This window comes from Hyaena hyaena, unplaced genomic scaffold, assembly GCF_003009895.1.
Source record: "Hyaena hyaena isolate Hyena2069 unplaced genomic scaffold, ASM300989v1 scaffold_272, whole genome shotgun sequence".
NCBI classification, from domain to species: Eukaryota; Metazoa; Chordata; class Mammalia; order Carnivora; family Hyaenidae; genus Hyaena; species Hyaena hyaena.
The window spans coordinates 1,472,748-1,498,210 of record NW_024080906.1 but is presented as its reverse complement, the minus strand read 5'-3'; the positions used below and the strand labels follow the sequence as shown (position 1 = coordinate 1,498,210).

Here is a 25,463-nt window from a genome sequence, read left to right as displayed (position 1 = left end):
GTATGTATGCCTTACAACAGCAAAAATATTACACTGCTGTTAGCCACTAGTAGCGATATGGAAATAACTTTAAAATGCAGTTCTAGTTCTTAAACATTTCATCTATTTGATCTTTTTCAATGGGCATATCCATGTGATTTGACTCATTTGGGTTTCTCCACGTGGAAATGAGGGAACTTCAGAAGATACAACTAGAATGATGCCCTTTATTTACTGCATATACTAACCAGTTTGCTACTAAATGTTTTTAAGGTACAATTAGTTAAATGTTAGTCAAGTTTTATTTCTTCTTGGAAGGAAAAAAATGTAAGCTTCCAATCTTCTATTAATTTTATATTTCTCTCTCTTCCTCTCCCTCTCCATTACTTCTCCACCCCACCCCACTCTAGCCATGGCATTTAGATTCAGTTCCCTCCATTTTGCGTGAAAAGTGTTTCATATAGAGAGATTATCTATCAGTCCTAGGTAAATTGAAACACTGGATTGCTGAAAACTAACATGCTCAAAATTATGGCATAAGTAAGGCTCTTACATTATCAAAGTTCTTTCCTATATCTCTACTACTATACCACATAATGTAACTAAAAACCTTTCAAATAAGGTAGGCAGTAAAGATGAGGGTGTAACATAAACTATATGCCATAAAACAGAGGCCATACCTTCAAGGCTTGCTGTAGTATCTGGGCATCATTAATCCCAGTGATTTCTCTCAGCTGATTCAGAAATGTCTGCTGGTGCTAGAGGAGAAAAACCGAAATCATTACACTTTAAAATCTGAAATATTTAAGAACAAAAAAAAAAAAAAAAAAAAAAGACCTTTGGGGGGGACAAAAAAATTAACTAGTATAGACAAGAAAAAATATAGAACTTGAGACAGACTCAACAAATTTCATTATTTTAGGGAGAATAAACCATGCTGTGGGAAGCCCTAACTCCATTCTCATGTTTCCAAAAGGGAACTTCTATATTACTTCCCAGGAATTCTTACTGAATTAACAGTTTCTGGTCCATTCTTCACTGCCTAATTTACTCCTCCCAATAAGAAATGGAGGGATATGCACAATGGCTAAACCTGAGAAAAATTAAGGAAAACGGGTTTATCCATTGGACTACTTTAACTAGGCACAGGGGCCACTGAATGAAATTCAGACAGTTCTAACTGGCATTTCTCCTTGACCCTCGGGTCAACCAGATCCATACACCTGAGATGTTTGAAAAAGATATCCCAAAAGGCAGACATGCAGTAAGTAGGTATATTACATCATGGGGATCCTAAGATCTCTTTGAGGAAAAAGATCATCTCATTCTCTAATCTGTCATAAAAGATCCTAAACCGAATTAATCACTTGTCCCCATTTACTTCAATCTCTAAATGTTGGTCTATTTATGATCTCTTACAGAAAAGAGAAAAGAGGGATGGGATTCCACTATCAAACCCTTCCCTGAACATCCCTATTCAAGAACCATGTTCCTTCCTACATCGTATTTCTTAAGATAAGTTCCCCAACACTGTAAGACAGCACCGTGACACAAAGAAAGCTCAATGGAAATTATAGGGAAACTAAATTACACTAGAAGGCTCTGTAGAAATCTTTCTTGAAAATACTTTGTACTCATCTTAGTAATAATTCAATCAAGAATCATCAATAGACACCAAAACTATTGGGTGAAAGTTTGATCTTAGTAAAAATTCAATCAATAATCATCAATAGATACTAAAACTATTGAGTAAAAGTTTGATGAGAAACAATACGGATAGTTTCAAACTCTCTTACTACAAATTATAAAGGGAGAAAGAGTATAACTTTATAATGAAGAAACATGACAAATACCACCTCAAGTAACCAAATTTAATATTACTAATAATTGGAGAAAATGACAGTGTATGCCTCCTCATGTTGTGTGATACTCCAAGAAGAATATTTCACCTATAGTATGCCTACCAAAAATGCACAGCCTGAATCTAAACTTGTGGAAGCATCACATAAATCCAAACTGAGGGACATTTTACAGAATACTGTATTATCTCCAAAATGTCTGTATCATAAAAGACCAAGAATGAATTTCTGGATTAAAGGTGACCAAAAAGTCATGACAATCAAATGTAATGTAGGAAACCAAATTGCATCTAACACTAAACGCTATGCAGGACACTACTGGCACAATTGGAGAAATATGAATATGGACTGCTTAGTAACAATATTTTATTAATACCAAATTCCTGAATTTGATAGCTGAACTATGGTTATGTAAGAAAATATCCTTTTTCTTAAGAAATACACCCTAAAGTATTTTACATTTCATTTTCATTTCCAATAACCTTATTAAAGAGCTGAAATAACCAAGACGATCTGACAATAAAATAAAAATAATTAAGGATATAAACAAGGTCACATAAAATGCCAGGAAGAATAGCTGAGTAAAAAAATCAAACTGCCAAATTTACAGAGATGGAAAAAAAATTCTCTTTAACCCTGTCAACTTTTCTATGTTCATTTAAAATAGTACCAATAACTACAATGGAAACATCAATATGTTACTTAATACCCAACCTCACAAATTAAAGATGTAGAAAATATTTACAGAAATTCTTCTTATCTAATTCAAGGTCTTATTTTAGTGAACAAAAGATTTGGGTTGCCTGGGTGGCTCAGTCAGTTGAATGTCCAACTCTTGATTTCAGTTCAGGTCATGATCCCAGGGTCATGGGATTGAGCCCTACATTGGACTCCACATTGGCCATGGAGCCTGCTTGAGATTCTCTCTCTGACTGCCTCTCTCTCTGCCTCTGCCCCTACCCCACTCATTAGTGCTCTCTCTCTAATAAAATAAAAACTTAAAAAAAAAAAAACTGAAAATATTTCATAAACCTGTTTGTAATCTCAACACCAGCAGCACTCCAAACTTCATTCTTTCTGTCAACTGCAAATTACCTGCTCATGGATCAGGGAAAGACTACAGAATACTCCTCCAAAATTAGTCATTTATACAAATGTTGCCGGCTATTATTTATAATGCTGGAAAAATGGAAACAATACAAATGTCCTGCCACTAAGGAAGAGGTTCTAAACTTTAATGTGCAAAAGAATGGCCTGATGAGTTTGATAATAATGAAGATTCTCAGGCCCTGACCCTGATCCAGAGGGGTCAGGGTTAAGGCTAAGGTATCTGCATTTTTAATAAACATCTAAGATTATTTTTATACAGATGGACCTAGAGGCATAATTTGAGTTAAGCAAACTGCATGTTTTTAAATAGCAAATATATAACCTACATAGAAATTATCTTTACAAAATCATATTAAACTGAAGTGATGGAACACAAAACAGTATACATATACATTAATGACCACGAGGTAAAATGTAAACATAAATGTAAAGCTCAGAAGAGATTATAGGAGCCTGTGTTAAAATCCCACTTCTCTTATCTCTGTATCCTCACGCTTTGCCACTTTTAACTTCCCCTGGAGAGAATTTATTTCTGTGCTGCACTGATGATGGGCTCGGCCATATTAGATGCTTTGATCAATGACATATTAAAGACAGCCATGCACACAGATACAAGATGTGCTTGCATGGTTGGGCTTCCATCCTGAACTTGTGCAACTTTCTTAAGAAGAACATGACCCTGGGTAGCCCACCTGCCCCAGAAGAATCAGGCATGTGTGGAGAAGAGCCACCCCAACCAACCTGCAAATCTGTGAGTATCATGGTAGCACTTTGGTACGCCACTAACTTTTGGAGTGGCCTGTTGACTGATAGAGAGTGAAGCAAGAATACTGAGTATTTAATAAACAGAAGCAATGTCTTTGAAATTTTATAATTTGTAGTTACAGTTTGATGTTTTGTTTCTCTTTCACAATAAAGTCAACTAAGTATCTTCGAAAAAAAATAATAATCCAGGCATATCTTTAGCATAGTTTGTGATCTCATGAATTTTGACAGAAAATGAAATAATGAGGAGAAAATGACTGGGGTGGGGAAGAAGGCTGAGTGGGAAGGAGAAAAGGTGAAAAAATTTTCTTAGCTAAGTTAGCAAGAAATGGGTGAAAGATCAAAAGAGACGAGCTATGAGAAAAATTCTAAGCTTATGGTACAGAAGCCACTTCATTTGTAGTTTTCTCTTGTTACTGGCATCCTCCAGCTGTGCTTTTCCTGTCTTTGAAAACCTGCACCTTCATTTCCTACAATTATATGTTGTTGTTGTTGCTATTTCTGTTGTAATTAAGATGCTGGTCTTTCTTTCAAGGTTTGCACCTTTCTATTTACCAAATTTCTGGTCTGCATACACCCTGATCCTCAACTAAAAATGTCCTGCATATGGTTCTCTCCTCCTGGACTAGCAACTTTGGATCCAAGATGGATACAACCCACTTCCCTCTCTAGAGCTCCTTTTCTGAGCTCCAAACTCTTTTCTGTATGAATTTCTATACTGAAGTATAAGAAGCAGGGTGCAATCTGTTCACAGTGCTGGACCAAGAAAAGCAATACAAAATGTTCAAAGAAATTCAGCAGGTGCAAACACCATAAAAATCAATAAGCAGATATGCCAAGACTGCATGCAGGCCTTCAGTTCAGATTCCTTCCTTAACGTTATTTTTATTGCATGATGACATCCTCAAGTGCCTAGTATGTGCAAATTACAGTACTATACACACTTCTGGGAAAAGGAAGCATCGGTAATTTCAATATAAATTAAGAACCAGGGAGTTCTACAGAAATTGTTTCCCTCCACAGTTGACCCTACCTAATGCTGGGTCTATTTTAAATATGTTTCAGTAAATATATAGCATATTTAACAGTGGTAGAACTTCTGAGGATGCAAAAAAGGGGATCCCTGGCTTAGACTAAAGAAAGAAGGTAAGCACTTACTATACTCTTGTTGTATGCCAGACCGTTTTAAGTGCTTCCAGTTTATAATCTCACTTAATGATGTGCACACATGCACACATACACACCCTTTCCATATTTTCTCTTTGATATTTGATTTTGGAGATTAAAAAATCAGCGAAAAGTGAAAACTCAGTGCAAAAATCCAATACTATGTTCAAGTAAAATACTTAAATAATGGTACCAAAAAAAAAAAAAAAAACCAAAACTGGAGCACTGCTGACCACAGGCAAGAAAGCTTTCTACATTAAGCAGTGAATGACTCATAAGTCAGCCATTGGCTTCTAAATTCCAAATATAAATAAAACTTGGTTTTGTGCAAAAGAAAGTCAAAGGATTCCATCTTCAGGAGAAAAAAGCAACTCTGAGGATGATCTCTAAAAACACTTTCAAGTTTTCTAAGAAAAAAGGGAAAAAAATCCTAATTTGATAGGAAATCTCAAGGCATTCTTAAACTTCAGGATCACATTCACTAAAAGCAATGATAAGCACCACGTAGTACTTCAAAATCACCTATCAAGAAAGAATTAATTATACTACTGCCTTTAAGACACATAACCATACATATGTCTATTTTTGCAAATACCTTCTGGATATACCTGATACCACCAAACTGCCCTAGTTCATCTTATCTCTTACCATAACAAGAAATCCCCTAACTTCCTAGACTGATAATTCCAAACACATATCGTTCATGTAGCTTCTTTGTAAGCCCCAAACCTGCCTCTGCCTCTTACCAGCTATTTAAGCCAAAACAAAACAAAACAAAAAACAATACAAAAACAAAAACATACTCTCAAAGTACTTCAGTGGACTGAAGACATGATGAAAACCTTCAATGTGCGCTAGGCCCTTCTAATATTCTATGGGGGCAGTTTTGTGCGAGACCAACACTGAATTCAAAAGATCCCATCTATTCTACATCTTCTGTTTTTTTTAATATAATTTATTGTCAAGTTGTCGAACGTACGGTGTATATACAGTGTGCTTTTGGTTTTGGGGGTAGATTCCCATGATTCGTTGCTTACATACAACACCCAGTGTTCATCCCAACAAGTGCCCTCCTCAATGTCCATCACCCATCTTCCCTTCCCCACCCCCATGTCATCAACCTTCAGTTTGTTCTCTGTATTTAAGAGTCTCTTATGGTCAACATCCTCTTTATCCTTATCTACCAACCAGAATTTATCTACCACTTGCCTTCTGTTAAGATTAGGAGATCTCCTAGCACTTACCACTGATTATAATAATATACCATGGTTAATCACCAGACTCTGAGTCTGAAGAGACTATTTTGCACATAAATGTACTCCAAGTAACTAGTACGGTGTCTGGCATACGGTATCCACTCGGTAATAATTGACTGAATAGATGAATATAGCAGATTGCAGAATGAACAGGAGTAAGTCAGATGATAAGGCTTGAACTCATCTACAGGAAAGATGTACTGATTACTGGAAGTAGAACGTAAAGCATATAAAAATCAGGCCCACTTACTAAGCCAACTTTCCACACTCTCCTATATTCTACCTATAATTCCACTGAAAGTTTCATTTCCTAGGTCTGGTCCTGTCAATCCTACTGTAACATGAGTCTAAGTACAGTACAATTTTGTTGACATTTCCAAATGCAAATTATCTATACAATAACCCCATGAATGATTGGGGTCAATGCTTATCTCAATCTTTTTGCGTTACCAGCACTTTAGCATTACAACAAACTAGTCACATACCTCTGCAGGTGTATAAATCTGAAGGCATGCATTTTCATTCTTCACTATTTACATTTAGGCTTAAATATCCCAGAAAATTCTAAATTTAGAAAGATTTTCCCTATCGTTTTATAGAATCCCAGAGCCACAATCTTAAATATTCATGTAATACCAAAAAAAAAAAAAGTAAGGAAATGAGATCGATAGCTAAGATCAATCGATAGAGTTGGTTTCCATCCTTACTCACCTCAGAGTTCATATCCCTACCTGCCACCCCAACCCTTCAACAAATCTAACATCTGCATGATATCCGTTCCCCTAACAGAACCCCCCACTCATCCTTATTAACTGGCAGATAACAAAAATGCATCATAAATAGAAATTCTAACTGTAATTTTCCCCAAAAATATTGTTACACACCACTATCATATAAGTTCATACAGAGTTAAATACATGCATTTGAATTCCAAAAGCCCAAGTATCCCAGTATTTTGGGACAGACAGTATTTTTTTAAAAATTTTTTTACTGTTTATTTATTTTTGAGAGAGAGACAGAACATGAGCCGGGGAGGAGGCAGAAAGAGAGAGGGAGACACAGAATCCAAAGCAGGCTCTGGGTTCCGAGGCAGGGCTCAAACCCACAAACTGTGAGATGATGACCTGAGCCAAAGTCGGACGCTTAACCAACTAGCCACCCAGGTACCCTGGGATACACAATGTTTTTAAATTAGAGTGCCTATATTCTAGAAAATATGTGGGTAAACTAAACTTTTGTGAATCAAATCATATTCCTGAACTACAAAATCTGCAGTTTAAATAAAATAACATATTCTTAGGGACACCTGGGTAGCTCAGTGGGTTAAGCATCCAAGTCTCAATTTCAGCTCAGGTCATGATCTTGTGGTTTGTGGGATGGAGCCCTGTGTCAGTTCTGTACTGACAGCATGGACACTGCTTGGGATTCTCTCTCCCTCTCTGTTTTTCCCTCCCTCAATCACATGCCCTCACCTGTAAGGCACATATCTCTCTGAAAATAAACTTATAAAAAAAAAAAAAAAGAACTATTTGCAAAAATGTCCCAGTCTGCAGCACCTCAGCAAACATATTCCCCATCCCAGTGGGCTTCAATCACAAATTCTATTATCAGGAACTGAATCTCAGTCTTAGGGCAGACCTCTCTCAAATTTACTTTCTTTTATTCTTCAGAGTTCTCTTCACATTTCTATAGTCTATCACATGCTACTGGTCAATACTTCCTTGTACTAAACTTTCCCTGATATTCAAATTGCGGTGTGATTTCTGTGTCTTAATTGGATCCTTATTAATACAACTTCCTTAAAAGCAACTTTTATACTCTAACAGTATATTAGTGTCATAATTCTGTTATTTTTAAGAATAAGTCTCAAAAACAATTAGAAAGGGAAAAAATAATGATATATGCTAAGTCCTATTCTAGAACTACAATTAACTGAACACTTATGAAGAGTATGGAAAGCACCAAAGATTTCATTACATAGGCATGACTGATAAAATCATTGGCTACTAGTGACTGAACTCAATCTCCAGCCCCCATTCCTGGACCCTGGATTGGTCATGGGCTGAAAGTTCTAACCCTCTCTCTAATCGCAGTCAAGTTGTCTGAGGTTGGTTTTACAGCCCCTGAAGCTACCTAGTCAACCGACCACAAGTTAACTCATTAACATACAAAAGACAGTAAATTCTGAGGCTTCTAGTAGCTCTGAGGCAGGAACCAGGGGAAAAGACTAAATATTTACTTTTTCTTACACAGATCTAGTCACATAAAGCTACTGGTAGATAACAGGAGGCACCAAATTGTTCCGTTTTCCCTTGCTTGTGGACTTCTCTGTCCAGAATGATACGGTCAATCTGCCTGGTTGTCTTCAGAGCAGCTCATTTCAACCACTCCCTTCCTTGATGAGGTCTTTTCTATTGTATGCCCCCTTGGTCCTACCAATACATCTTATAAATACGTCATTTAACTTCTAATATCACATATGCATTTCTGGCTTTCGCACCACCAAACTTTAAGACTTTAGTGTACTATTTATTTCTCAATCTGCTTAAAACAAAAAAATAATACTTGAATGTCTGAATATCTAAGCAAAAATGTACAACAGGCAACTGAAACTAGAGTTTATGTACGGATGTAACATTTAATTAATTTTGTATATACATATTAGGTAGTAATGAACATATCTGTCAATGAGAAAATACATTGATCCCTCAAAGACAGTTTACAAAGAAAGCAGAAAATCAAAGACTAAGCCTTGGAAAATTTCTCCGGTTAACAAGTACAAACACACTACATTGTATCAGCAGCCAAATTTTACTGTACAACACAGCCCAAATGTGAACAGTTTAAATATATGTACGGAAAATTCACATAGCGAAAACTGACATACTCACAGAAGTCTTACCCAATAAATAGCTAGGCCTTTCTGCTGTCTTCTTAACAAATAATTCTAACCTTTTTTGTGTTTATAATATGCTTTCAAATACTAAATATTCTGGGCAGCCCACCTGAAAAGGTTTAAAACCTTCACCACAACAAAATGCAACAACTCTTAAGGGAGGTAGCAACTCAATTATTACTCCAGTACTTATACTGTCTCAAGGTGTCGCAAAAGCAATGATCATACTACATAGCAGTAGCTCACCCTCTTGAATGTCTGGGTCCTAAGATCTGTTCACAAGGCAAAGGACTCACAGGTTCTAATAAATAGTATTTATCGGGCACTAACTTAAAGTAAGCTATAATTGTTACCTCTTATTCACAGCAAGTATACTCCACTCTACACTAAATCACACAATATTCTGCTTGAGAGATACTGCAGTAATTATATTTACAGAGCTTTAGCAAAAATAAAAAAAGACAAAACGGCTTTAAACGGTGATCAAACTTGGAGGCACATCTGTGAAGATTTTACAACAAAAAAGCTGAGAACATCACTCTAAGACAATGGCTATCAAGTGACGAGCAGGATCACAGACGTAATGTGGATGACAACACCAATAAAATCTACTTCTGAAGTTTAATAATATATTACAGGAATATCTTGATAAACATATCTATTTCCTTGGTTGAAGTTATAAGTGCTTAAGTTAGCTTCTGTGAAACACTACCATCTGTCAAGTTAACCTAGTTAATCTAAATGTCACTAATTTTCTAGCTTTGCTTACATCTAAGTCATTAGCTGGCTTTTAGTTTCAGTGCATAAGAGCTATACAACAGAACAAAATAAAATAATGCCTACTTATATTTACGCAAACTGTAGTAAAACTATAATAAAAAATAACTTTGAGAGTCCTGGAGACCTGCTTTCTTTTCAAAAGGTTGTAAGTCAAGAAAAATAAAATATTGCATCAAATTGAGTGTTAATGGAGAGGAGGAATTTTTCAGAAAACGTGCTAGTTTTCCACAGTGGAAAAGGGAATTTGGCCACCCACTCAAACAATGTATAAAATCAGATCCAAGTAGAATAAGACTTAAAGACTGGAGGCAAAACAAGCAAAACAATGGGAGGCAATAAAAGAAAATATCTTTATAAAACAGGGTACGGAAGTTCAAGGAAACTAATTACACAAGGCTAAATTAAAATACATTTCTATTTATTAAAAGGTGCCATAAGGGAAAGTAAAAAGACACCCTGAAAATGGGAAAAGATACTTGCAAAATATGTAAGGATGAAAAAAAAGTATTTAGACTACAAAGAATTCCTTCAAATCGAAAAGAAAAAGGAAAAAGCAACCTACAAGAAAAAGCGAGTAAGAGAAAAAATGTGAATTTCATTAAAAAAATCTCAATGGTCCATAAACATAAAAAGGTAATTGCGGACACCAGGGTGGATCAGTTGGTTAAGCATCCAACTCTTCATTTAGACTCAGGCCATGATCTCAAAGTTCATGAGATCAAGCCCCATACTGGGCTCTGCAATGACTGCACAGAGCTTCCTTGGGGTTCTCTCTCTCCCTCTCTCTTGCCCCCTCTTCTCCACTTGCACTCTCTATAAAATAAAATAAATAAAGTATAATATAAAACAAAATAAACTCTACATAGATCACAGACCTAAATCTAAATGCTAAAATAATAAAACATTTTAGAAAACACAGGAAAAAAATTATAAACTAAGATTCAAGAAAATAGGATCAAAGCACCAAGGAAAAAAAAGAACAATGAACATCAATGTTAAAATACTTTAGACTTCAAAGAAACTGGTAAGAAAGTAAAAACACAAGCCACACATTAAACGGATATATATAATTTGTGTGTGTGTGTGCATATGTATATATGCAAGGCATTATATATATACATATATATAAGGCATTCAAAATATATAAATTACTATAACTCAACATTTGTTTGTATAAGACATAAAACTGATTAGTAAGGAATACGTGAAAACGGTCAGTTCAAAGTACCTCCCATCATACCCCCTGCCTATCTCCATACTCTCCCAGAGCCCCACTCCCTCATCTCCACAGAAAGCCCCCTGAGGTGCCTGGGTGGCTCAGTCAATTAAGGGTCCAACTTCGGCTCAGGTCATGATCTCACAGTTAGTGGGTTCGAGCCCCATGTTGGGCTCTGTGCTGACAGCTAGCTCAGAGCCTGGGGCCTGCTTCAGATTCTGTGTCTCCCTCTCTCTGACCCTCTCCTGCTCATGCTGCCTGTCTCTCTCTCTCTCTCAGAAATAAATAAAACATTTAAAAAAAGAAAGAAAGAAAGCCCCCTGAAACCCAAAGACAGGAGGAAGAGGAAGAACAAAGGTTCTGTGGGTCAGCCCCCTCCCTTTAATACATTAAACCCAAAGAGCTCTATGAGCTCTACCATCTCTTCCAGTAGTGCAAGGGGTATAAAGTTCCTGACTGCCACAGACACAGCCAAGAATGAACGGATGGGTATTCATTTCTACAGAAAACTGCATGTAGACCTGGCCAAAAGCAAGTCAATGGCAACACCAAATAAAACCAAAGTTCTTTCCAAACTTCCAAACAAACTAAAATTTGAAAATATTTTGTACCTGGGCAACAAAAAAGATTTCTCTTGTGTAATTAATTATCAAAGAGGTTAATTTAATGTTAGTTTGAGGCATGAAAAAAAGGGTGTTCATTCCTCACCAATGAGTCTTTTTAACAGGTGTTTAAAAAATAATAAAATGAAGGACAAATTGCTCAGTTTCATTTTGTTTTGTGAGCATATATATATTAGTGCTTGCTCCTAAAACGTAGCTCTAGCAACATTTTTAACTTTTTAGCTTTGATTAGTGCTGATCCCAAGAGAATGTAAAGCTGGATAAAACAGCTGGCCTTTGAACAACACACATTTGAACTGTGCAAGTCCACTTATACATGGCTTTTTTTTCCCCCCCAGGAAATACAGTACACTACTATAAATGTACTTTCTCTTCCTTTTGATTTTCTTAATAACATTCTTTTCCCTAGCTTACCGTATTAATCAACTACGTTACCAGTAAGGCGTCCAGTCAACAGGAGACTATTAGTTAAGCTCTAGGAAAGTCAAACACTATACAGATTTTCAACTGCATGGGGGCTCAACATCCCAGCCTCCATATTAGTCAAGGGTCAATTGTATACGAGAAGCAATATTTAAAACTCCTCCAAAAATGGCCAATAAGCATATGAAAAAAATGTTTAAAACTACTAGTCATTAGGGAACTACAAATTAATACCACAACGAGCTGCTGCTACATACTCACTAAAATGGCTAAAAGATAAAAGTTGACAATATCAAATGTAGACAAAATTGTAGGCCAACTTTAACCTTCATACACATATGATGGGAATGTACAATAGTACAACCACTTTGAATAACCACTTAGTAATAGTTTATAACAATTATACTCCTCTGTACTGGCCCAAAGGAAATGCAAATATGTCTCCTCAAAGATATATTTACAATGTACATGTAACAATATTACTCATAAGTCACAAACTAGAAACAATCCAAAAGTCCACTAACAGAACCGTGTTTACACAGTTTGTAATATTCATATAATGAACTATTACTCAGCAATAAAAGGGAACTAATAGCATGTAATAACGTGGCTAAATCTTAAAAACATTTTGCTGAGCAAAAAAATGTCAAATGTAATAAAAGGGAATTTTAAGATTCCATTTATGTGAAGACCTAAGACGGCCAAAACTCACTTAGAGTAATAGAAAATCAGATCAATGGTTACCAGGTATACACAGTGTAGGGATACTAAATGGAAAGGGTGATACAAGGATATCTTTTGGGTTGCCAAAATCCATCTAATTATATACTTCAAATGGGTGTTTCCATTTTTTTTTTTTTTTGTAAATTACACCACAGTAACATTAACTCGGAAAAGTCAAGATAGCAGCTAGTGGGATGTGGAAGGAAGGGACAGTTTGAAGGAGGCACAAAGGAAATTTCTAAAATAAGATGTTCCATTTCATGTCCAGGGTGGTACAAAGAGTAGTAATCTTATTATATTTCTTTAAAGTGTACATAAGCTTTCATATGCTTTGGTTCACACACACACTCAAAAAATTTTTTCAGAAATGATTCATATACACACACCCCAAAAAGAAGAGGAAACAGGAAACTGCAACCTTAGCATGTACAACTGTTTCCCAACTCCCTGATACATGAGTCAATGAATGAAAAGAAGACTAAATCTGCCCTACTGAGGTTGGGGGCAAGGAGGGTGGGAGGCAAGTATTCCCACCTATGCACCTGAAGCTTTGGGTTTCCATACAGATGTTGGCCCCAAAAGCCTGGGAGGAGGCATTTATTTCCCTTATGACAGGACAGCACATCAGTGAACTGATGGGGAGAAACACCTGAAACAGAAGAAAGCCTGTGTTCAAAGAGACTTTGCTCCCTTGTTAGGTTGGGTGCATTGTAATAATTCAACGCCTGGAAGAGCCCTGGAGTCAATGTACACAAGTGCTAAAAAAGCATTTTCATCTTAAGATTGCTAATTAATTTCAACTAGCGGTCTTCAAACTTTAAGTACAGAAGAATCAGTTGGGATTTCTATTAAGAATGCCCTAGTCCAACCCTTGAATTTCAAACAGTAAGCCTAGGGTGAGGTACAGAACTCTGCAGTTTTAGCAAGCACCACAGGAAATGAACAGTCCACAAACCACACTGTAGGAAACTCTGATCTAAACCCATATCTACAAGGCTAAAGAGACTAGAAAAACATTGCTGGACATTTTTAAATATTAAATAATTTTTTAAGTTTATTTATTTATTTTGAGAGAGACAGAGACAGCACAAGTAGGGGGAAAGGCAGAGAGATAGGGAGACACAGAGAATCCCAAGCAGGCTCCACACTGCCAGCGCAGATTAGTATCTTATAGCTACCAAGGTAGAAAAAATTTCCTGAATTTAAAACAATGAAAATTAAAAATATATATGTTCAACAATTTATAAAGGTACAATTAAAAGGAAATCAAAGGCAGGAAGGGGCAACAGGGTGGCTCAGTTAAACTTTGGACATTTGATTCAGGCTCAGGTCAGGATCTCGTGTTTCCTGGGTTCCCATAGGGCTCTGGGCTGACAGCGGGGCAATTTCTGGGACTCTCTCTCTCTCTGCCTCTCCCTCTCTCTCAAAATAAATAAACATTTTCAAAATTTTTTCAAAGAAAATTTTCAAAAATTTTTTTAAGAAAATCAAAGGGAAGATAAACATAGGATTCAAGATAATTACAATCTCAAATACAAATAGAGGAGTGGAAACAACAACAAGGAGACTAGGTAGATACAGGCTATTTCCAAAGGTACAGCTTTTGTTTTAAATAGGATCCATGTGTATTTATTGTTAAAAAGTAAAAATTCCTAAGAATTAATAAATATTCATAAGTAATTTTACCAACAAATGAAAACATTTGCATGGACAGCTTATCATAAACCAATATTTATTCATTCAATTCAGTTTACCTCAGAATTGGTATTTTAGATTATTAAAAAGTCCTCAAAAGATTATATGACCACCTGCGGAGGTAGTAAATCTAGAACTGGTATTACAAAAATAATTTGTACAATCTAACTAAAAATTTATCTCAGCACATAGCACAAAAAAGTAGAGAAAGACATTATAAAATAAAATTTGGAGCAAGTAAGAGAGATGAATGGTATCTAATATCAAATAATGCAGTTACAGCAGGAGGGTGGGGGAGGGACGGAATTGAACAGAAATGATAATTTTAGAATATATATCTTTTTCCTAAGAAGAACATGAAGCTTTTCAGATCAAAATTCCTAGGCAGGACTGTTAAGAAGGACACACACACACAAACACACACACGTAAAATTTCTGGTTTCTAAAACCAAGAGGGAAACCTTACAAGCTTACAGAGAGTTAACTAATAACTTCAAAAATGAACTATTGGGACCTCATCAAGATAAAATGCTTCTGCACAGCAAAGAAAACAATCTACAAGACAACCAACAGAATAGGAAAAGTTACTTGCACCTGACATACTGGATAAAGAGTTAGTATCCAAAATCTATAATGAACATATCAAACTCAACACCCAAAAAACAAACAATTCAGTAAAGAACTGGGCAAAAGAAATGGGCACTTTTCCAAAGAAGGCATCCAGACAGATAACAGACACATAAAAAGATGCTCAACATCACTCATCATCAGAGAAATACATGTCAAAACCACAATGAGATATCACCTCACACCTATCAGAAAGGCTAAAATCAACAATACAAGAAACAACAGACGGTGGTGAGGATGCAAAGAAAGGGGAACCATAGTGAACTGTTGGTGGGAATGCAAACTGGTGCAGCCACTCTGGAAACCAGTGTGGAGGTTCCTCAAAAAAATTGGAAATAGAACTACCCTATGACCCAGCAACTGCACAACTAGATATTTACCCAAAGGATACAAAAATGCTGATTTGAAGGAGCACAGGCACCCCAATGTTTATAGCAGTGCTATCAACAATAGCCAAACTATGGAAAGACCCCAATGTCCGTCAACTGACGAATGAATAAAGAAGATGTGGTACATATATACAATGGAATATTATTCGGTGATGAAAAAGAATGAAATCTTGCCATTTGTAACAACAAGAATGGAACTGGAATGAATTATGCTAAAGTAAATAAATCAGTCAGAAAGATAAATATCATATGATTTCACTCATATGTGAAATTTAAGAAACAAAACAGATGGGGGGCGATGGGCATGGAGGAGGGCACTGTGGGGATGAGCACTGGGTGTTATATGGAAACCAATTTGACAATAAAGTATTTGTGAAAAAAAAAAAAAGAAAAGAAATAAATAAAATGAAAAGTTGTCGTCTCCAAAAAAAAAAAAAAAAAAGAAACAAACAGTTGAACAAAGGGAAAGGAAAGCAAAAATAAGATACAGAGAGGGAGGCAAATCATAAGAGACTCTTAAATACAGAGAACACACAACGTTGCTGGAGGGGAGGTAGGTGGGAGGTCAGGCTAAATGGATGATGGGCATTAAGGAGGGCACTTGTTGTGATGAGCACTGGGTGTTATATGAAAGTGACGAATCACTAAATTCTACTCCAGAAACCATTGTTATACACAGTATGTTAACTAACTTGAACTGAAATAAAATTTTTTTAAAAAGAGCTAACTAACAACTTATCTACATCTTATCTGCTTTGGTAGAAAAACACCAAACAGTATTATATTTTACAGAAAAACCTTGTTAAAATTAAATACCTAATTTTTTAAATTATTTGTTGTTGTTTTTTAATTTATTTAAGTTCAAGCTAGTTAATATACAGTGTAGTACTGGTTTCAGGAGTAGAACCCAATGATTCATCATTTCCATATGACACCAAAGTACATAAATACTTAATTTTAAAAAACTAATTGGCTACTAATGTGTCTATAACACAAGTAATATTTTTAATGTAAGGTATTTCTTAAGAAATTTAAGATGCCATTATTTAGAATTATAATTCCACATTATCCCAACAAAATCAGGAATGCTATAAATAAAAATATGTGAAAAGTCTTTTTTATTGAAAACAGAAAAAAGAAAATTATCAGTTTTGACACCATCAGAAAAATGTCTTTAAATATATATGTAAACTTAAAAGAGCAGACATGAGGGGTGCCTGGGTGGCTCAGTCAGTTGAGCATCCAGTTCTTAATTTTGGCTCAGGCCATGATCCCATGGCCAAAAGACCATCCCCCTCATGGGGCTCCTCACTAGGTGGGGAGCCCGCATGGGATTCTCTCTCTCTCTCCCTCTGATTCTCCCCTGCTTATGCTCCCCTTTCTCAAATAAATAAAGAGCAGAAATGAGAAAGAGTTCCCAATCATAAAGGATATAAGAGGCAAGGGGGAGGGGGAATATAATGAAAACTAAATCAAGCCATCAAAACTGAGTAGGGAAAACAATAAATAGAAACTCAGATGACAAAAAATTTTATTTTATCAGTGGTCATCACATAGTGAATGATGAAATTCTATTAAAAGACTAGCAAAAGCACACAATTTTGTATTAGATATACTAGAAATAAAAAGAATTTGATGAAATTATATTAAAAGTACCTCAACATCTCTCAGAATTAAGACACAAGGAAAAAACACAAAATACTCAAACCACACTATGTGTTCATTTAATATGTCAATATAGAACTCTGTAACTTTCAAACATACATCCTTTTCAGATGCTCATTAATACCTCATGTACTTACTCTAAGTAATAAGAAAAGCTTAATGTCTAAAACTATTAAAAATCATGTTTTTTAAACAGCATATTGAAACTAAATATCAACAATTTAAAAAATACAACATCGAGATGCTTGGGTGGCTCAGTCCATTAAGCATTAAGCTCAGGTCATAATCTCTAGTTTGTGGGATCAAGCCCCGGCATTCTGCCTTGACAGGGTGAAGCCTGCTTGGGATCCTCTCTCTCACCCTCTGCCTCTCCCCTGCTCATGCTATCTCTCTCTCAAAATGAATACGTGAACTTAAAAAAAAATGCAACATCTTGGAAAATACACACACACACACACACACACAAAACACAAACAAAAATTTTTAAACAATGAAAGAAAAATGAAGTCACATCTCAAACAAAATCAGAAGAAAACCCACTGTCAGTCAAGAGTCAGTCCAAAATACCCGTCATTATTACTCTATTAGAAACTCACCAAGTATGAAAAGAGCAACAATAACCTCCAAAAAGAGTAGAAAGGTGGAAATACTGGAGACAAATATCAAAAATTAATGAATTGGAAGATGAAACAGAGCTTATAAAAGAAACAAAGAACTGGATTTTGCAAAGAGCAATAAAATAGGTCAATATCTGGCAAAACCGAGAACAGAGCAGAACAAACAGGGGTAAGAAAAGGATCTGTCTAAATAGATTTAAGAAAAAACATCAGACCTATACATACATACATATATATATCTAAATAAGTCAAATGTAAGTCTATGAACATTTTTAAAAATTGACTCTCAAAGAGGTAGAACACCTAAAAGGTAATAGTCAAAATTTGGAAAGCTTATATAAAACTTGTTCTAAATAAAATGGTCAGCCTGCTATAGTCATATTGATCAAACCTTCAAAATAACAAGTACTTAGATTGAACAATCAAAAAAATGGCTAAAAGCCACCTATTTTGAATTATTTAACCTAATCCTACACTAAACAATTCCAAAAGCATAGGAAAACTCAAAAAGCTTTCTAATGATTTTACAAGCTAACCTTACCTTGATAATCCATACGCAGAAAAGCAAACTGTGTAACCAATCTCATTTAAGAATACAGATAGTAAATTCCAGATTAAAATTTAGTATATTGAATTTGGAGGCACCGTGAGTAACCGAAATTTTACCAGAAAGCAATATAGTATAACGGTTACAAGCACAGGCTCATAAGCCTCATGACCCTGAGTTTAAACTCCACCCCCAACACATACTAGCAATGAAATGTTTTAGTTCTTTTCTAATACTGTTTCCTCAACCACAACATGTGGGGGGGGTGGGGGGGGAGGGGGATTGTGCTCACTTAATAATGTGTTTGGAAAAAAATTAATGAATAAAAAGATTTTAAAGCTCTAAGCACAATTCCTTAACATAGAAAAATATAACATATTCCATATATGCTATTGATTACAGTTGTTTTCATTACTGACACACAAATTAAGAGATGGGTAATTACAAAAGGAAAAATAAAAAGGTATTTGATAAAGAATCAACATCTAAATCTGTTTTCAAAATATTTTAAAAACTTAAAGGACTATAAGGAAATCTCCATATCATAATGAAACAATACATAACAGAAACTAACATTAATCCTAACAGTATTCTGTAATCTTAACTAAAGCAATAACAATGAAAAAAGAAGTCTGAGTATTAACAAGGTCAGAATGATAACTACTTACAAATGATATGAACTATAAACACAGAATATTAAAGAAAATCAACAAAATATTTATTAAACCTGATGAGAATTCATTAAGGCAGCTGGATACAATGTTAGTATACAAATCAAAATGAGGTGAGAAAGAGAAAGAGTAAGCAGGGAGTAAGTGCCTGGATCATGTCTCTTTGCTCAAATCAAGTCTTAAGCTAATAGCAACATAACCAATTACTTAGTACTATAGGATATCCCTTCTATGTAATGTTTAGTGTGATTTACATAATGTTAACTGTCCCTTGAAATGCTGTACTATATTTTTATAACATTAAATGATAGCTAAATTAGAAAATACTGAATAATTTAACTAAAAAATTTACCCTGCAGCCAGTTTGTATTATTTTCCAAGTTTGGCTTTAACTCTTAATTTGGTTGATCTATAACATCCTTCCCACCTAACCACTCACTGTAATTAAGTGAAAGTTGACTGCTGACCCATTAAATTCCTTCTGCTACCATCCTCTAGTATTTTTTTTTTCTTTGTCCTCCCTTTCCAGAAATACATGCATGCTTATCTCCACCAAACACTCAGGATCTGAGTTGCTCATGTCTAATCATACTAACTTTAAGGCTCTAATGGAAGATTCAGAGTCACTTAATGACTTGCCCAAGGTCACAGAAAGGTGATTTAGACCTAACCCACACTCTATGGTCTTTTCATTACACAGGCTATATTCCACAGTTGTCCACTGTTTCTCAATAATTAACACCTGAGATTCAGTTAGGAAATTAAAATAAGTACTGCACTTGCATTTCTCTTAGAAAACATTCACTTATTAGTTCACTCATCAAACATTTACTGAAACCTACTATGTGCAAGAAACTCAGAAGTCGAACGCTCAACCGACTGAGCCATCCAGGTGCCCGTAACTATAGATAATCTACCACTGACCACCTCACCTGTTATCTAAACCTCAAAAAAAGCGGCTTTCTGCAGTTTTTACTACATCTCATAACTCCATACCATGGCCAAACTTCAGCAATCAAGAAAAGAACACATCAAAGGAAAAGACAGCCCCCTGCCTTATACTATGACAAGCTACTTTACAGGTGAACAAAAGACAGACGAAAGCTCTGTGTTATGCTATTAAAAAAAAAAAAAAAAAAAAAAGATTACTAATCATCCTTCTGGAAGAAAAAAAAAAGAATCCTGAAAATACAGGAAACTGTTCCAACTACCAGAATAGAAGTATATACATAAAACAAATATACATATGCATTCACATAATTTTTTAAGGAAAGCAGAAAATCGGTTAAAATTTTGGTTATGCAACATGCACTAGACACTTCTCGTTTTCCTGATAATTCATTAAGTTTCTAAACAAAAGGAAAGTTTCACTTTTGTTTCTTCTGAAGTATGACGTTCACTTCCTAGTCACTAGCTTGAAGTCCACTTCTGTTACTACTTTGGTGAATTTAAATCTATCAGTTTATTTGTAGCAGATGCTATCAGTTTATAGCGGATAGTTTAAAGTATTTATACCTATATAAATATTTTTAAATAGTTCTAATACGAGTAACAAAGTAACAGTATACTAATGCAAAAAGCAAACAAACACATTGTTTCTTTAAAACATACACACACACATACCACTATGGAAGTATAAAATACATAATATTGTCTCCCCCCAAAAAGTTCCCTTATATCACTAAAATGATATAACACACACACTAAAAATAGCATCATAATGGTAATATTGTGGATTAACAGCTACTCCCTTTGCGTAAGGAGTTCATTAAACTAGTAAATTGGATGTGATGGCCAAGATCAATTTCAATATTTTGATTCTTGATCCTCCAATTTTATGCATAAACCTCTAAACCAGGCAGATGTGCACCGATTTTGTGCTGAAGTACTTCAGTCAGAATCATTTTTTTAAAAAAAGTAAGAAACTTCTTGCCATTGTTCAAACTTAATAGATGTGAAAAATAGGAGCCACTTTGAAATTTCCCACTTTGAAACAAATAGGCTTCAATATACAACATTGAAAAGAACTATAAACAAAAAATGATACAGACCTGTTAAATACTGCTTAGTATACATATGAACACAAGATCCTGCTCTAAGTAGTAACACTTTGTCACATACTTAACATCAAAAAGTCAAGTCTAAGAAATTCAAAATAGAATAGAAAGGATTAGGAGATAAACTGTTCTAAACTCCCATTATTATATCTAGAATCACTTCACTGTAAATAAACTGCAGTCTGCAACAATCTTCTCAACTGACCAGTAACAGTTAACTAACACACCAGGAGTTCCAGAGACAACTTTCCCAAAGTTCCTAAAATAACAATGCACTATCCCTGCTTTCCAAAATTCTTGAGCATCTTCAATTACCTCAAGTACTACCATAGAATTCTAAAAATAATCTCAAAGCTAAAACTTAGCAGACAAAGCAAAAACTTAGCAGACAGTGAATATATACATAGTTTCTTTCGGAGCAGCAGGCCTCATTCTAAAATCAAGTACAGGTAGGATAAAAACTACGCCAAAACTACAACAGGGTGGGGCATTCATTACTCACCCAGATAAACCAAACACAGCTTTGGTAGCTGCTCACAGCAAACCCTGGTTATCCCCCAAATTCCAAAACGACTAAAGCAATGTGGGTTTTTTGGCCCAAAATGCTTTTCACAAAATGACAAGACAAAAAAAAAATTTTTTTTAATTAAGTCACAGCCATCAACTCTTCAGGATATGGTGCAAGCCGTGATAGTGCACTTGAGACTCTGAAAGGAAATCTCGAATCAAAAGAACATCTCTCACCACTCACTATAAAAGATCTGAAGCGTCACGCAGATTTTATTCCACTTTTTTTTTTTTAAGTGAGGGACCATTTGAATATGTGACCGAGTCAAGAGTAAAGGGTGAAGGAGGGAATAAGGTCAAACTTAGGGGACAAAAGATTCCTGCAATAAACATGGCCAGGAAGGTTCCCTTTCTGAGGGGCAGAGTTTCTATATACAGAAAGAAAGAAAAAGAAACCCATAAAGGGGAAAAAAAAAAAAAGCATCAAAATCCTCTACTTCTGGAGTCCACCTGGTAAATGTACCTGCCCCGCCAGGCAGGCTATTCCATTCTAGTGGAGACCCTTTCGTAAACTAACAGGCCTGGAATGCTCCCACCTTTGAAACACAAATTGTGTTCAGAAAGGATGACAAGTGGCTCTTCCGTTTTTTAAAAGAACGGAGGCGGTGAATAAAGTTTAATTCAGAAGCCCTATAGAGAAGTGTAGGAATGTGAAGGTCGCTCTCCATGCGCAGCCAGCACTGTCTGCTACAGGAAAACAATCGGCAAGAAGGAAGTGGCTTGAAACCCACGAACTACACCCCACTTCCCACACGCAACCTCGCACTGGACGCGACGCCCCCAAAGGCGATGGGCAGAGGCAGGGGGCGGCAGGGGAGCCAGCCCGGGGCGGCGGAGGCCCGAGAGGCGGAGGGGGAAGGCCGGGGAGGTCCCAGGCGAGACGGGCGAGGACGGCACGTCGGAAGGAGGAGCGGGGCCGGGCGGCGCCGGCTCCCGGGCTCGCCTCACCTTCTGCGCCGCGCTCTGCTGCAGCACATTCTGCTCCACGGTCATGGCCCCCGCGGCGCCGGCGGCGACACAGGCGGCGGCGTGCGGCTCCTCGCGCCTCCGCCGGCCCCGGCAGCCAGGTTCTGCCGCGCTCCAGGGAACGGCGCGGACCGCCGGGGAGGACAGCGCCCCCGCCAGCCAGGCGCGAAGGCGATGGCGGCCGGCGAGCGCGGGCACCGCGGGCTGGGGGCGAGGCGCGGACAGCGAGGGCCACAGCGGCGGCCCCGCGACTTCGCGCGGCCCGCCTCAGCGCGGCTCGTCCGCCGAGGCCGGGGCCATGAGCGCGCGGCGGACGCTGGGGCGCGGGAGGGCGCGAGCAAGCTGGGCCGCGTCACGCGCGCGCGCTCCTTCTCCGGAGGCTCGCGGGCTACTGCGGGGAAGGGAGAGGGGACGCAGGGAGCGGCGGGCTGGAATGGCGCTGTTCTCCTCCCTCCCCAACTCCTCCTCCCCTCCCCCAACCGCCGTCACCTCCCACGCCCGGCGACTCCTCCCCCGCCGAGCCCCGCCCGCCGGCCTCCCTAACCCTATATTGTGACCCGCGGGGTGGAGGGGCGGGGCGGGGCCGCCATGAAGCCACGCCCCCCCAGGCCCGGCCCCGCCCCGCCTTGCGCGGGCCCGGCGCTCCCGGGTGGGGCGAAGGCGCGCCCCGCGGGCTTTGCCTCGGAGCCGCCCCTGCGGCAGGTTGCGCGAACCCTGCTTCTGGCTCTGCTAAGTTTCCAGAAGAGGCGGAGGGCAGCGTTCTCTCTGCGCCCATGGACTTGTCGGATCGCCAGCTTTCCGAACTCCTGCAAGACAAAACCTTTCCCTCTAGGTTTGGTAACGTCCCACATCCGTGCTGGGTTCCTTGAACCCCAACTCCTTTCTGTGTCTCCCTAACCTTTCTAGGAATTTCACAAGCAATAAACTTGCCCGAAGGGAAAAGGCAAGTGTGACGTAAGCAAAGGACTGTCAGAAGTCCTTTGGTGCAATGTACTTTTCTCCTTAACAAATCATTACATAAATGAATATTGACATTCTCTGTCTACTTCATTCATTCAAACGTGTGCCAGTCGCTGAGAGGCTCTGGAGAAATGCGGTTTTATTTCCCGAAGGTTTGATAAAAATGAAATACGGCCTACAAAACAGACAAATAACAAAAGTATCACTGCCCAGATGGTACATAATTCTAATACACCGGTTGCCAAACAATTAGCAAATAACCTTCCTGCATAGAATACTTGACTGTATATGGAATTGTAGGAAAAACTTAGCAGCGAAATAAGCTATCTCTATCCTCAAAAAAATCTTGAGTTTCAACAGCTAATCTGGAGGTAGGAGGTGAGGATGCAGCAGTAAGAGGGGCATAATAATCAGTGAATATTTTCACAAATGCAGTACACACATATGCAGATCCGGGTATAATTTTTAATCTGATGGCAAGAAAAGCAAGCTTAGAAATGATCACTGAAAATATTATCTGGTTTGATTTAATAATCATAGGGTCACCTGGGTGGCTCAGTGGGTTAAGCGTCCGACTTCGGCTCAGGTCATGATCTCACGGTTCGTGGGTTTGAGCCCCCCCGTCGGGCTCTGTGCTGACAGCTAGCTCAGAGCCTGGAGCCTGCTTCAGATTCTGTGTATCCGTCTCTCTCTGTCCCTCCCCTGCTCACGCTGTCTCTCTCTCTCTCTCTTTCTCAGAAATAAATAAAACATTTTAAAAAGTTTTAAAAATAATCATGGATCATAGTAGCCTTTGTAACAAATCTGTGCGGTTTACAACCGTCTTTACTCTGCACCTCAGATGTATTCAACCACCGTTTAAGATCTTTCCCTTGAGTCTTCATATTTATTTGCGCATTTGATTTTGACATATTACAAGCTTTATTTTACTGATATCCTATATTTTTGCCAGAGGAATTTGAAAAGTTGTGAAATGGCTCAAAAACTAGAATGTTGGGAATAATGCAACAGTTCTGATAGAATGCACGATTTTGTTATGAAAACACTGAGACCCAAAGAAGGTTATTTGCCAAAGAAAATATACTAGATCGCCTTGTACCTTTTTTATAGACCAAAGTGCTTCCCAACATATCACCTTCAGGTTTCTCTGTATTATGGATTAACAACAAAAAAAAACAAAAAAAAAACTCTATTTGGTTCATGACATTTGAATACAAAAAAGTAAAATTTAACATAAAAATCTAGTACTGTAGTTTTTAAAAAAGATACTAAGTTTAGTTTCAAGAATTTGACAATAAATGTTCCTCTAAGAGACCCCTGCATGGCTCAGTCAGATAAGTGCTGGACTCTTGATTTCCACTCAGGTCATGATCTTGCGCTTCATGAGATACAGCCAGCCTTGGGCTCTGCACTGACAATGCAGAGCCTGTCTGGCATTCTCTCTCTTCCTCTCTTTTTGTCCCACCCCCATACATGTTCATGCACTCTCTCAAAATAAAATAAGCTTTAAAAAAGAAATTAAATAAATAAAAAACAAATTTAGTTATAATTTTTAATTCCACAAAAATATTATTTTACCAGTGGTTACTAGATAATCATTAAATACATTTCTTTATAGGGTAGTCATACTTGCGCACTTTGATCATTTATTTCCAGCTTACCTCTAATGGCTTCCTACTGACATTTTTTAAATCTCAATTGTTTTGTATGAGAAGAAAATTTCAAGTTTCCTTATAGGCATTCTTTTTTAGAAAGCATATAATTGGAATGAATAGAAGATGGAAATTTTTGAAAATTTGAGATAAATGTGCACATATGACCCATCGCCAGATATCCTAATTCTTTTTTTTTTAATGTTTTTATTTATTTCTAGGAGAGAGAGAGACAGTGTGAGCAGGGGAGGGT

At 37.3% G+C, this 25,463-nt stretch overlaps 1 protein-coding gene across 2 annotated transcripts in view; it reads right to left on the bottom strand.

Annotated features, from left to right (window-relative positions):
- Positions 1–22,863, bottom strand: part of USP25 (ubiquitin specific peptidase 25) — a 143,789-nt gene extending 120,926 nt beyond the window's left edge. Inside the window, exons 1-2 of one of the 2 annotated variants that reach the window (XM_039245902.1) lie at positions 22,581–22,863; positions 660–737 (exon numbers count right to left, since the gene is read on the bottom strand). In XM_039245902.1, the coding sequence (XP_039101833.1) occupies positions 660–737; positions 22,581–22,625 (123 nt within the window). In that variant the 5' untranslated portion in view covers positions 22,626–22,863. The remainder of the gene's footprint in view (positions 1–659; positions 738–22,580) is intronic. The other variant, XM_039245903.1, reaches the window with a different exon arrangement.
- Between the last annotated feature and the right edge of the window lie 2,600 nt (positions 22,864–25,463).